Source organism: Megalops cyprinoides, chromosome 18 (genome assembly GCF_013368585.1).
Source record: "Megalops cyprinoides isolate fMegCyp1 chromosome 18, fMegCyp1.pri, whole genome shotgun sequence".
NCBI classification, from domain to species: Eukaryota; Metazoa; Chordata; class Actinopteri; order Elopiformes; family Megalopidae; genus Megalops; species Megalops cyprinoides.
The window spans coordinates 14,468,975-14,483,235 of NC_050600.1; the positions used below are offsets into that span (position 1 = coordinate 14,468,975).

The following is a 14,261-nucleotide window of genomic DNA, read 5'->3' on the forward strand; positions in this document are numbered from 1 at the left end:
TTTCATTACATATTATATGTTAAAAAACACCTGGGGCCATTCTCTGAAAAAAACTATGATTACTTATTCCTACTTTTATCATTTTATACTTAATTGTAGTTTAACATTAATTTTAAGCTGTCTTTAGAAAGTCAAGTATTTGGAAATACAGGAAATACAGGAAAAGGTGTTATATGCACAACTCAAAGATGGCCTTTACTTACAAGGTCTTTACATGGGTGACTGATAAATGCTTGGTACATCCAACTAAGCAATTTCTCAGGGTTTATATTTTTCAGAGAATCACTCCTGGTAGTTTTTAGCTTATAAAGAGAAAACTTTTGGCAGTTATTTTGGAGGCACATGCACATATGACAACTCTGAAGCTAAATTTAATGAATAAAGAACCATTGCTGGACTAATCTGAGATTTTTTTGGTCATATCCAGTGTTTAAAGGTGATGGAACACAAAATGCAACTTTGCGCTAAGTATCACTATGTGCCTTTCTCTTTAACCAAGGATGACCATAGACTAAAATGCAATCCTTGGAAAAGGTGTCTGTGAATGGACATTGTACATCTTTCAGGTAACAACTGAAATGTAAGGGAGGGTCAATGTGGTCAAAAAGATGTACAGACATGTGACCGTCAGACTTCTTTTGTCCACATGGTGTAGTGGGATGTGGAGAAAAGCACTGTGTTAGGCTCTGCCTCAGGTGGGTGTTGAAACAAGGCAATTGGGAGTCGGCAGAGGCACAAAACAGGAAATGTCCATCATCATTTGTACAACACTCCTGGTGTTAACTGACTCTTAGCCACACTGTAAATGAAAAAAAAGTTTGTGTCAGAAAAAAAAGGTTTAACTTTTGGCAAAACATTATTTTCTAGTAAATCTGTATGCCCCCCTCAGCCAGAAACAACAGAATTTCAACACTGTAAAAAAGGGGAATAAAAGCAGCCTTCTGTTTGCTGATTTCATCTCTTACTGCCTAGCAACTGTTACACTGACTAGTTATTTAGGTTATGTCTGACAAATTATGTGCCATCCAGAGGGCTTTATATTGCTGTATCTTAAAAAAGGGCATTTTGAGCATTACTTAAAAACCATGTTCCTGCTTTTATTAATGAAACAGGTGAGTCTGTACATGTATTACACTAAATGCTAAGGTTTCAAATTGTATTGTAAAATTAATATTATGGTAAATAGTTCCTCAAAGGGAAGGATTTATTCAAGTCACAGTCAGAATTTGGCTTTTTTTAGACTGTGTTTGACACAGATCTCATTGCAGCCCATGGCAACTACATCCTTGCTTTGTGCTAAGCAGATTAACAATAATGCTTCTAACTATGGAAAGGGGGCTGTTTTTGCAAAGAATCTGATCATTTACATTTAGATTAACAAGACACAGTGAAATACTTGGGGAAAGAAAGGCTTATCCAGCCGTCCTGTTTCTCCTGGAGGAAAAGCTCCACAAAAGCACTTCAGTTTAAGGGACCGAAGCAAAGCCACTGAATGGACCTGCCTCAAACTTTTATTTTCAAATTAAATAATCAAAGCAGATATAATCAGGGGAATGTTACTGAAAAAATCTGTTATTCATCTTAAAAAAAAAAAAAAACAAGTGTCATTACCTGTAATGAAAACAATTTGTGGATGAGATTACTTCATACTTCATCTTACAAAAGTTACTATAAGATTTTATGCAGTAATACATCTTTAGAAATCAATATTACAGTACATTTATTACTTTTTATTTGAATTAGCATTACCATAAAATTTAATATAGAATAGAATATTTAAAATGTATGAAGAGTATAAACAACACATGACCAGAAAAAAATCCTCAGTATTCTTAATATTTTATTTGTAATGTATAAACACTTTACATAAATTACTTCCTCTGAGACTAATATTTGATGAACAGTTAATTGGAATTCATAGAAAAAATCCATAAAGAACCAGTCTCACATAATTTACAAAAAGTTTGAGTTTTCCTTTGCTTAGTAAGACATTATTTTGTTGTGTTTGTTTTTTTTTCCTTTTAAACTCTTTACGTACCATTTCACCTTTTTCTGTCCCAAAACCAAGGAAACCCAAGATAAATTTGCAAAATGAACAATACATTGGATATTTACTGGTGGCAATGTCCTTTTAGAAAGCAGCACAGGAGAAGCAGTTGGATTTATTAACAGCAGTATTTCCCAGTTTTGGCTTTGCACTGAGACACATCTTTTTTCATCATCAAGAGCAAAACTACTTTTTATAAGCAAAGTTCAACCATTCATAATCAAAACAAACATTTGATAATAGACATTGCCTAGTAAGAAAACTGATAGGCTTTTTACATATTAGTCCAGCTGAGTGCAGTGATATGCATATGTAAACACATTAATTTTTTTCTTTTCTTTTTTTTTTTTTTTTTAAAGCAGATACCCTTTTAAGGTCAGTTGTAAAAACACGTTGCGTTTATAAACTGCCACTCTTTCCCTTTGCTCCTTCTCTTAAAAACGGTCCACAGTCCAGTCAAGGTTGTGCTACAGACAAACATCTGTGTCACGGCCTTGTTAAGGCCCAAAGTAGTTCTTTTTTCCTTTTTTTCTACATTAACTTTGTAGAAGCTTTGTACCACAACACACAGCGTTGGTTTCAAGCCTGCCCGCCCCCTCCAACCCCCCCACCCCCCCACATTAGGAATGGCCAACGGCAGTCTCTTTGGCAGCCAGTGAAGAACAGTTTGTTACCTCTTCCCTATTTCGCTTTGCCGTAAGAATTGTATGTTGTTAGCACTGTCGGCTAACTCCGGGTATTGCTCTATGGAGAGTACATAGTACCCATCATATCCTAGTACCTTCCCACTACTCAGTAGCTGCCTCTTCTCCCCCTCTGTCCAGAGCCGGGCTCCTTCCTCTCCGTCACGCACACGCTGCTGCTCCCGTGCCCACGCGCTCGACAGCGCCCTCTGTCGGGCCTGCTCCAGGATGCGGGCCTTCTCCTCGTCCAGGGTCATGCCGTAGCGCACGTGCAGCACCAGGGCGCCGTACTGCATCTCCACGTCAGCGAACCTGCGAGTCCTGCCATTCACCACCGTGGTGGACTGGGAGACGGTCACGTTGATGCCGTTCTCCAGGGACTTGCGCCCGCTGGTGAGCCTGAGTGTGCTCAGGTCGCTCTCCGGCAGGGTGGTCTTGATGAAGTAGTGCGTGTCCCTCCCCTCGATGGTGAAGTGCAGGTTCTCAAGGTAGAAGGCGTTGTTCAGAACGGCTGCGACTTTGATGCAGTCCTCGTTGGCGATGTTGAGTGCGTTCGTGACCACTCGTCCCTGACTGACAGCCAGCATGACTCCTTTCCCAATGAGGGACTTGATTGTGGCAAACCAGAGCCACGACTTCTCTCTGCTGGCTCGTCGTCTGTTCAGCTGGATCTCTGGCAGCCTCTCAAAGGACAGGAAGGCCTTCGCTTGTCTTACTACCTCTTGCTGGACCCCAGAGATGGACTACAAAGACAGAAAAAAATCCATTTATGAATGTCTAAACATTGCCGAACTTTACAGTGCAAACTATCCGACTACAAGCTGAACAAAGCTGTTTCAACGCCTCTCCTTTCTCTAATGATGCAATCTCTCTTTTATTGCACAGTGTAATGCGTAAACAAGCAGAAATATGAAGAAATAAAGCAACATAACATTTCAAATTTGTTTCACTTCATGTCCTAATTTATAAGATCAAACACAAATATCATGTAATAGCAGCAGGGATGAAAACACATTTGTTAGACAAGTTAAAGGCAAAAAAGATATTGCTTCATCAGGAACGCTGTTTTCAGAAAACAATGACATGAAATGTGTGAAAATCGGCTTTAAATTGGTTTTCTTTTGAAAATATTGCACAATTGAGCTTGCAGTTGTACACCACAGCTTGCCAACTGCAAGCTGGAAAACAGCAGTGGTACTTCAACAGACAAATGTGGTATCATCTGCACAAATATACATGATGGGCAATCTTTTAAATAATAATAAAATCATATAACTTTAGAGTAAAATGATTGTGCACAGCATTTTTCAGCAGATCGCTGCATTTTTTCCGTCTCTGCCATCAATAACATACTGTAGCTATAGCTCTCTCTCTCTTTCAGAGTACAGGTTATTTTTCTAGTTTTCTTTTCTGTTTGCATAATCAAAAAACTAAAACTCAGACCAAAAGCAAACTAAACTGAAATGAAAGTACTGCCAAAGGATGTGTTACCGGCAGATCATCCCAAAGCTGACTCTTCTTCAGTTCAAACGACGGTTCAGTCAGGTCAAATTTGGGGATTGGGAAGCCAGGAATGGCATTGTGGAGATGGAACCCAAATGTCACCAGCCAGCTGTTGACATCTGTAATGTGAAGAAATGTGAAATATTTCTCATGGTGATGTTTCAGCTTAAAGTTTAAGCATGGCACCTTTATCAAATGGAAAAATCGATTCAAACAAAGGCATCCCCTTATACTGCGGCTATTTGTAGAACTTTTAAATATGCAGGTAAATATTTCATTTTAGATGTTTCAGATTTAATAACAGCTCTCATACTGTATACTTTTTATATTTCTACACTGGACAAACTATGAACTTCAAATTACAAGTAAAACCTAAAGTGTAATGCCATTATACATATACATTATCCTACTTACACCACTGCATATGTGATAAAGTCCTGACAAATTAAAGTCAAATAAAGTTTAATCAAGTTTACTCAATTCTACTGATGTGGCACTGTCAGAAACTGTTTTTTATATTCATTGTGATAAAATTAATGTCACATAAACACCAAGCCCATTTATGTCTTACCTGTGACATATTCTTTAACTTCATGTACTTTGCTGACGGGATTGTTGTTTCTGAACATGTACAGGTTAAATGGAGCAGGGTCCTTCCCCACCCTTTTCCATGTGGTGATGTCAGGTATGGTCCATCGCCCGGCCAGGATGTCATAGTCCCGCTCACCGAAATGTAGCAGTTTGGTCAGGGGGTCGTACAGACCTCCGTGGAAGCCGATCACCAGCTGAAAGTCCGGGTTGGAGTCGAAGTAGATCTCCCCGTAGGCTGTGTACTGGACCTGCTTGATCATGAGCCCGTTGCTGCTGAACACTGCCAGAGGGGTGCCCGTGTTGTCACAGGCGATGTAGAACTCCTCTCCGCTGCTGATCTCCATGGCGAAGAGGTGGCCCTGAAGGTCGTAGTAGAGGGAGGTGATCTCGGAGCTTGAGTGGTTGTACACATGGGTGATTCTGGTGGGGTAGTTCAGATCTGCATAGAAGAACTGGAGGTGCTGTCCCAGGCTTGTCCTGGTGGAGACCCTCCTTCCAAGGCCGTCGTAGCGATACTGGATGGTCCAGCCATTGCCTTTGCTGTAGACTCGCACGAGGAGGCCCTTGGAGTTGTACTCGAAGATCTCGGCGCCTCTCTGCCGCAGGAAACCGTCCTCGTCCAGGCGATATTGGACATCTCCCAGGCGTGTGATCCTGTCCCTCAGGTCGTACCGGAGCGGAGTGAGACGGGCACTGTTACTCGGGTTAAGCAGGTGGAGGTTTCCATTCAGGTCGTAATTGTAGCGCCACATGATCTTCTCGTTCAGGTAGACGGTCTGCAGCTGGCCATCCACGTCATATTCGTAGCCATACTTTGTTGTGTTGGCGAATGGCCCAATTTTGATCTCCCTCTTTGTGACTCGGCCCATGTTGTCATACTGTATGGTTATCCAATACATCAGCGAGCGGAATATCTCGTACTGAATCTCCTTAATCCGCCCATGCGCGTCGAAGTGCTTTGTGTAAGTCATGACCGCGGTGGAGATGATCTGGTTGATGTCGTAGTAGATGACGCCGAATTTGCCGAACTGCTCAACCTTCCCGGAGATGTCATCGAACTGATAGAGATCGATGGGCAGGGGTGTTTCGTTAATCACGCCCTGCATGCTCGTCACGCGGAAGCTGTTGTCGTAGGTGTAGTCGAAGCGGGCGTTCACCATCCCATCCTCGCTGAAGCGGAAAATCTGCCGGTCGATTAGGGGCCCGATTTGCCTGTACCTAATGGTGCAGATAAAGCCCTCGCTCTGCAGGTTGACGGTTTTCAGGACCCCCGCGGTCTCATCGTACGTGAAGCTCACGCGGGTGCTGTCGTACAGGATCTCTGACAGCTTTGTCTGCCGCCGGTACTTGTAGAGGACGCGCCGGCCCGTGCCCAGGTGCGCCACCTTCAGCAGCTGCCCGTCCTCACTGTAGTCCACGATGACGGACGCGTTGCTCTCCGGGGGGTTGTAGATGTTGCGGTAGTAGCCGATGGAGCGGATGGTCTGCATTGTGTGGCGGGCCACGCTCGGCATCGTTATGGCGGACAGGTGATCCAGCAAGTCGTAATCGAAGATGTACTGGCGTTGGCTGTGCAGCAGCAGCACCATGGACTGAAAAATGGATGGGGGCAGAATAATTGCACTCATTAGTTTCAAAATGCAAATGGCGTGACAACGGGTATTAACATTCCATTTTAGCGGCGACTTAGTTTTTTAATTGAGATATCCTTGACCCACGAGTCTCTAATGCTGCTCTGTTAAATGTACTTGAATGCATAATTCTAAAGGCTTTTGCAATTATTAGCTCTGGCCTCATAGTGTGTCGGTACTTATATCATACGGCAGGCGGCACTTAAAGTCACAATCACTTAAGAAAACATCAGCTAATTAAGCATTTTGCACCCTGGCAGGAGGTCGGGGATTTAATGCAGGAAAAAAAAATTTAAATAAAATAAACCAGAACCCACGGAACTGACTTCACCTTATTTAACTGCATAAAGTTTTGGCAAAAAATATGCCAGCCCTGTCAACGTCCTTCATTGAAATGTCTCATGTTTATATGCAGCATGTCCTCTGAGTGACAACACAAAAAGCCAAAGCATGGTAAACAGGATGTGGGGCACAAACAATGTGGGGTGTGCTGCGGACTGCAGAATGACGTTGCCTTTTGCTACCGCATACGGTATGTGGATGAGACGAAATCTTTTTATTTCGAGCAGGACCTATCCTATCCGAGCTCGCTAAAAAAAACAAATTCTAATAACCCTCCAAGAAGCAAACCGCTGGGCCATTGCATATGCGAACTCTGATTCTGAGGGCCCCTAGTGACTGCACACGATTCCTGTGAGAATCCCTCATCTTGTCATCTGCACTGGGCGGGACACTCCTTCAGTTCCCAGGGCTCTCAGTGCAGCATATGTTTCCGCATTGATATCCTTCTTTCTGGTCACACTACCTGCACCCGTGGCAGGTGCCAAGAAAAAAACTGAAATCTATGCATAAATAATATGCACACCTCTACATACTTTATGTTACGCAGGGGCAAATTCCTCTAGGCTCCTCTGCGGCACTTTTCCCTCAAACTCCAAGAAAAGTTACCCTCATGGAGCGGGCCCGCTTTCAAAAAGTTCTGCTGGAAGTGGAAAAACAATGACTGTAAAAAATCAGCCGTCGAGTTTAATCTTTGGATCACACCGGGGATGTCACGGTACTAAGCGCAACATCGCCGGGTCCTGCTATTCCCTGTACCAGGAATGCGCAATCGATCCCCTTTTTTGGGATGATAATAACACAGTGGAGTCAGCCGCAGACTCAGACTCCTGGCGCTTGCCAGGATTACATCTGAGTATCTGCACTGCTGTCCTTGTTTCTCCCCCTCATTTTTGGGCCACAATTTTATCTTTCCAAACACTTCTTCACCATCTATAGGTGCATAAACATAAGCAATGCTTTCTGTCTTTTGACACTGGACCTCCTGATTGCCAAGAATACACCTCTCTACCTCTCTTCCTACCTAAAGTGCTTGCTAGTCATTTACAGCTGAAGCCTTTGCGCTCAGAGCATTTATTTCCAATCTGATTTCTGACGTGAAGCCACTTTATAAACGTGTTTATTTTATCCAAAGTTCTTCTTTGTTTGCTCTTGTGAAAGTGTTGCTTGCCTTCATGAGCTTCATTTTCGAAAGCAGCATTTACAGTTAACACCAGGAAATGCACTTTACTTAAGGTGTCAAGTTTCCCTGCGTTTCTTCTCTCAAATTGAACAGCGATGTTGTCAAAAGCTGACCTTTCATTAACCTCTGCAAAAAACAAGCTGTGTTCTGACAGCAGGCCTGCTAACTGTCAAGTAAAAACATTGCTTTCCTTCACCACCTCAGTAATTAAAATGATATTAGGTCATGTTCCATGAAATTATTTTGGTGTTTACAAATGTCTGATTGCTCTAAAAGCAGCAGATCCTTTAGCCTCGAGGCAATCAATATACAGCAGAAGCAAATTAGTCTGATAACAATGTGTGGCCGCAGTAATGGAAATGTACTCAGCACAGCTAAACTTGGCAGCAGCCCTACTATGCCTGGCTACGTGGGATACATATGCAGTGTGTGTAAAGATATATGCATGGAGCTTTTCCATGCAGTGGACAGGGATCTCACCTTCTCCAGGTAGGTGTAGCTCCAGGTCTTGCCATCTGCAAACACTCGGGAGATGAGCCGGCCCTGGCTGTCGTACTCCACCCTCTCGGTGGTGGGGCCTCTCTGGATGCTGGTGATCTGGCCGGTGGAGGAGTACGTCAGGTTGACAGACATCAGCTTGCTGCTGGGCACCCACAGAGTTGGGTGACCCGAGGTGTCGTAAATGATCTTGAGGAGGAATTTGCGGTGGTCGTCGTAGATCTTCTCCGTCCGTAGCGTTCGATCATAATCGACAGACAGCAGGTTTCTTCCATTCACCTTTTTTTCCCCCAAAACATAAACAAAGCCACAGTCAGAGTCAATAATGGCGCCCTCAAAATACCCACTTATTGTTTCTCAATGACCTACTATTGTTTAAACACCATTAACTGTGATTGATTCTCTTTGACAGTAAATTAATTTTCAGAGTTCTTGATATAAGTGGAAAGCATTAGATTAGCTGCTGTTTTAAAGGGTTTCATTAGACTGAAAGACACTCTGGCATTTGTTCAAACTCTTTTAAATTAAGACCCTCAGAGTCCAGCGAACCGGTAAAAAGATATATTAGTGTGTATCCATGCAAAATTTCCTCTCAGTGGGAGACATTCTTTTAAAGATGACCAGCTTTAGAAATGGAGGCACTGCAAATCATATTCTGACCCACGCCCTATTTATTTCACATAAAAAGAAAAAAAAACAATGCGTCTTTATTGATGTTTTGAGAATACCCGATTCTCAGAAGTTTTGTATTGATGGATTAAAAAAAAAACAACAACCACAGAATATATAAATATCGGGCTTATACATTTTAAAGGAACTTGCAGAAATAGCAATAAAGTGCCTTCCAAAAATGCTGAATCAAGTAGTTCTGTGAATAAAGAAGGAAGGGCTTTCAAATTCTGAAATATCAATACAACTTTCCATACATCGTCACCCATGTTGGGTGCAGGGAGTGTAGGCAAGCTGATTTATATTGCAACAAGATTCAAACCTATGTAGGACGACAAGGGGGACACTGATCCTCTAATCACACCCTACAAACAGAGTGTTATCTGCAATAATGAGGACTTTTGTGTAACCCACACAGACATTGGTTAAAGATTGCTGCACCACTCCTAAATCACAAGTTTTCTCACAATACTATGACTGTATAGCGAAGCCAACCAGACCCTTCCTCACCCTCAGCTTCCTTCCAAACACAATGACTTTGCCCCTTGTCTGTTCCTTGCGGAAGCGCCACTCCACCAGGTTCTGTCCATTTTCTCCTGGCAGCGTCATGTTGCGACGGGCCACGGTGGGGTTGGCAGGACCAGCTAGGATGTGGGGCTCTGTTTGGTAGTGTGTATCCATTCCGTTGGCATAGATAATCCTCAGTGAATTGTCATAGCCCACCTGGTAACCATTTCTTAGCTGATCTGAAATAAAAAACAACCAAAAAAGCAAGAAGGAAAGAGTTAACAGCAGATCTATTTTAAAGGGCAAGACGTATGTTTATGAGCTTTAAAAAGATAGAACGCCAAGGTCAAAGCCTGTTCTGTTCAGTGACAGGTGCGCTGGAATGTATAAAGGTAACAAAGCCTACAAGATCTTTTCATTTAATCTACTTTGATGGATGACTCCTTTGGCAGCATCTCATCCATACAAGTCATGCCAGAGTGTTGGTGGCTGAGAGAATAGCAGCACTTTTCTCTCTTCAACGTCAACCTGCCTCTGCAGAGGCTGATTCCTCTATTTCACAATTTTCATGACCCTTCAGCGGTTCTGTAACTGCAACATATTTGTGCAATTTCTGAATAAAATTAGGTAATATTGCAATGTTAAATTGCAATTACCAAAATGTCTCCCCGGACTGTGGGTTGTTACACAGAAACAAAGCAAAAGCAAAAAAACAGTAACAATGAAATTAGGTGGTGTAAGAGCAGTAACATATTCTTTGTATCTTTCTTCTATGCCATGGTTAGAATTAAAAAAAATATATATTGAACTTGTGATCCATTGAAGGATGCCGCTAATAACAAATGTAAATAGCTGCTACGCATTAACTGTAATTGTAATTGAGAATCAAAACAATCCTCTGATTCCATAACAATTGGTTCCAGATCTGCCCTGTAACTCACACGCTCCACAGATTAAGTCACAGGACTGCTATTTACTCCTAAATTCCATGAAAAACCGCACTGAGAAGGCTTCAATACTGCTGCGCTGCCAAAGTGGTTTGTTCTCAAGATGATGAATGGCTGAAGGTTAGTCTACATTGCCCTGGTGGTCGTAACAAAAGAAGGAAAAAAACACACAAAGTTAAAAAAAAAAAAATGACTACCCTCCCTCTTTCTGCCTGCTGCAGCAAACCGCTGGCCTACCTTGAACCAGAGTGTAGAAGGAATCAATGGATGAGAGGTTAGTGGTGATGCTGACATCCTCTTCCCTCCCAGAGGTCTCGATGTCCACTGTAATAGCCCCCTCCATGTCTCCGTGCAGGTTGGTCACCACTCCGGTCGGGAAAGTTACATTCGTTAGCCGGCCCTCGCTGTCATAGCTGAAAGAAAAGCCGACGCGGAGGCACAAAAAGTCACTCGTAAGTCACAGCACCCTGGGTCAGTCCAGTGCGGTATGATCTAAGAAAGAACGGGAGTGTTTTGCTGACATTATGTTCTACTGTATATATCGGTGTGAACTGATGTTCTGTACATGCAGTACCAGTCAAAAGTTTGGACACATCTACTCATAGAAGGGTTTTCCTTTTTTTTTTTTTACTATTTTCCACATTTTAGAATAATAGTACTATGAAATAATGAAATAACAGAAATGGAATTATGCAGTGACCACAAAGGTGTTGAATAAATCAAAACTATCTTTTAGATTCTACATTTTATATTTTATATTTTAGATTCTTCAAAGTAGCCATTTTTTTAAAATAATTTTTTTGGAAAGAAATTCATACACAGACATCAATTTCATAACTGATTTTTGTCTAAGAAACAAATTTCATTTTTTTTATAACGAATGAAGTCATGCCTGCACTGTTTCAGCACATTTTAAAACATATTCTAGGACATATTCTTTTGCACTGGTTTGGGTGAAACTCATGTTAAGCCAAATGAGCTCATCCACACTATGAAGACAAATTACAGACAGGAGGGGAACACCACTTGGCGAGATGTTTCAGGCAGTAAATTCATATTTTGTGAATAGGCAGCCTCCTAATTGGAACTGAATTTTCACTGCTTGCGAAGCCAATCAGCAGCCATTCTGCAGGACACTGCGTGGGAATGTGACAAACAGCCGAGGACTGGCTAATGTCACCGCACACTTTCTGCTCTTTAATGATGACAATATCTGGTGTCAGCCGTACTAGTGAGCAGCCCTCAGTGACTCGCACGCCGATCCGCTGCGCACGCCCACGGTCCTACTCTAGACTATTGGTGCTTTGAGTGATTGGTGATAGTACAGTCTGCCTCTTCTGGAGGGCTGCCAGTACCAGCGCTCTGTGATTCATCCCTGACTTCACTTTATCTCTTCTTTCTGTAATTTCCTTTCAGCATCCACAATGACAGCGGGTCCCAGTGACAGCGCACATCACAGCCTGCCACTACTTCCCAGCCAAACCACGCCTTCAGCCTTACATGAGAGCACCATTCATGCCTTATTAATTCTCTATGGATACAAAACTATTTAAATTTTAGGTTATGGGACATTCAGTGGCTTTTTAATCTCAGGTTGCAGCTGAAGCTTGCGGGGACAAATATAATATGTTTTACAGCAAATGCATAATTACGCTCACCACTGAAACTGAATAAATATCTCTGGTAAGGGAAATATAGCACAGTTGGCATTTTATATTACCCACTAACATACTTCCTCTTACAGGAAAGCACTGAAGCACTGAATGATACTTACTCAAAGAATGTGGTCCATCCAATCTCAATGCTCTTGGTTGCCAGGAGACCACTGCTGCCATGGTATGTAAACAGAACCAGCTCTTGGCCCTGGGCGGTGAGAGTCTTCAGCCCGCCATTGGTCCCGATGGTCAACCAGATCACCTGGTTATCCGGGGAGACGATCCGGACAGGCATGCGATTGGGGTCCCTCCGGATGCGCAGTGTGTTCCCGCTGCTGTCCGTCACTGCTGTGATGTCGTTCTCGTTGCTGTAGCTGAAGTTGTACTTGTAGTCGCCCGTGACCAAGCTCATGGTGTACTGGTGCGTGCCGTTGGTGTCAAAGACATACAGCTCCTGGTCAGCAGGTGAGGCCACCTCGTAGAAGTTCATGGAGTTAAGCTGCGGTTTGTTCCTGTAGACCGCCCGTATTCTGATGTTGCCCAGGTCGGCGATGTACAGGGTGCCGTCGGGCGACACCACCAGGGAGGACGGGGCGTTGAGCTTGGCGTCTTTGGCGTAGCCGTCGCCGGTCTGGTAGCAGTCACAGTTGGCGTCGTTCTTGCAGTCGCACTCTGAAAGGGTCCCAGCCAGGTGAGAGATCTCGCCGTCCGTGGACACCTGCCTGATCCGGTTGATCTTCTTCTCGTCCGTCTCGGCGATGTACAGTATGCCGCTGTAGGACACAGCGATGGCGCTGGCCGACTCCAGCGTGGTCTGCACCGCCCTCTTGCCCATGGCGTACTCGATCCCGGGCACCTGGCAGTGCATGGGCCGTCCGGCCGCGATGCGCACCTGCCTGTTCTCTGTGATCTGCAGGACCACGTTGTTGTCCAGCACGTAAATCGAATTGTCCATCGGGTTGATGGCAAGATCGGTGGGCCACTCGAGGCGGACCTGCAACATGAATAAACCATAATGTGCCCATCAGCTCTGCCTCCGAACGGCATCGGAATTGTTTCTGCCAGACAGTGATGAAGAAGGATACTTTACTTCCAAGGCTCAATACATATTATGCTTCTCCATGATTCGATTCGGCTGCCAGTGTAATTTTTCTAAGACTTGATATTCTCTTACATCACTTGTTCGCCTAAGGATAACAAAAAAAAAAAAAGTCTGGCCAAAAAGAAAAAAAAATGTCTCTGTTGGGTTACAGCATTAAAATGTCTTAATTAACTAAACCTGCCTTTGAAATCCTGGTTCCTTTTGTCTGACTGCTAATGTGCTCGTGCAACAGTGCTGATAACACAGACAGAAATCCCCCTCTGTCCATTTGCACATTGCAAGTAGGGACAACAGTTTGGGTTCTAGTGGCTCAAGTCCAAGCCTGAAATAAACCTCGACCCTGATCGACACGGAGCGACCTCAAGGGTCAAGTGCCTTCAAGGGCTACAAATTAAAATGTAATGCCAGCTCATCTCCCATTCCGGCATGACAAAAGCCTCTCCTAGTTAAGCAGTCAGGCTATAATTTTAGGCCTTAAAATTACAGGGGGAATTTTAAGCGCCTGTGACTTGAGGTACACCCTGATGTTCCATTTCCGCTGTGTACTGTATCCTCACCGTCAGGTCACAGCTCAGACTCGAGCAGCCGACACAGTTGCTTAACTTCCCTTCAACTTAACATATTCTTGAAAAGCACAGGAGATGCACTAATTATTCACATCCCTTCAAAACGCCTATACAGTACTGCGGGTCGTGTCACTGCAGCGGAACATTTGATTCAGAAGACTGGAGGCTGCATCAAAATCCCTCAGGCAGACAATAATGTACACGCACTTCTTTGCTGTTTTTTACATTAATGCCGTCGACAAAAGCAATGCGGCTTTCAGCCATACACCCCAGGGGCTTTACAGTTTGGACTCTGCGCTTGGTGGTAATTAAACTGGTGACAAGTGCTGTCTTTGTTTGT

The 14,261-nt window shown here is 43.5% G+C and overlaps 1 protein-coding gene across 17 annotated transcripts in view; it reads right to left on the bottom strand.

Annotated features, from left to right (window-relative positions):
• Window positions 1–2,697: 2,697 nt before the first annotated feature.
• si:dkey-237h12.3 (teneurin-3) overlaps window positions 2,698–14,261 on the bottom strand; it is a 253,189-nt gene continuing 241,625 nt past the window's right edge. For all 17 annotated transcript variants that reach the window (XM_036551907.1, XM_036551909.1, XM_036551908.1 and 14 more), the window contains 7 exons: window positions 12,373–13,247; window positions 10,836–11,011; window positions 9,655–9,890; window positions 8,458–8,754; window positions 4,805–6,416; window positions 4,222–4,352; window positions 2,698–3,473 (listed from right to left, as the gene is read on the bottom strand). In XM_036551907.1, coding sequence (XP_036407800.1) covers window positions 2,718–3,473; window positions 4,222–4,352; window positions 4,805–6,416; window positions 8,458–8,754; window positions 9,655–9,890; window positions 10,836–11,011; window positions 12,373–13,247 — 4,083 coding nt within the window. In that variant the 3' untranslated portion in view covers window positions 2,698–2,717. The remainder of the gene's footprint in view (window positions 3,474–4,221; window positions 4,353–4,804; window positions 6,417–8,457; window positions 8,755–9,654; window positions 9,891–10,835; window positions 11,012–12,372; window positions 13,248–14,261) is intronic.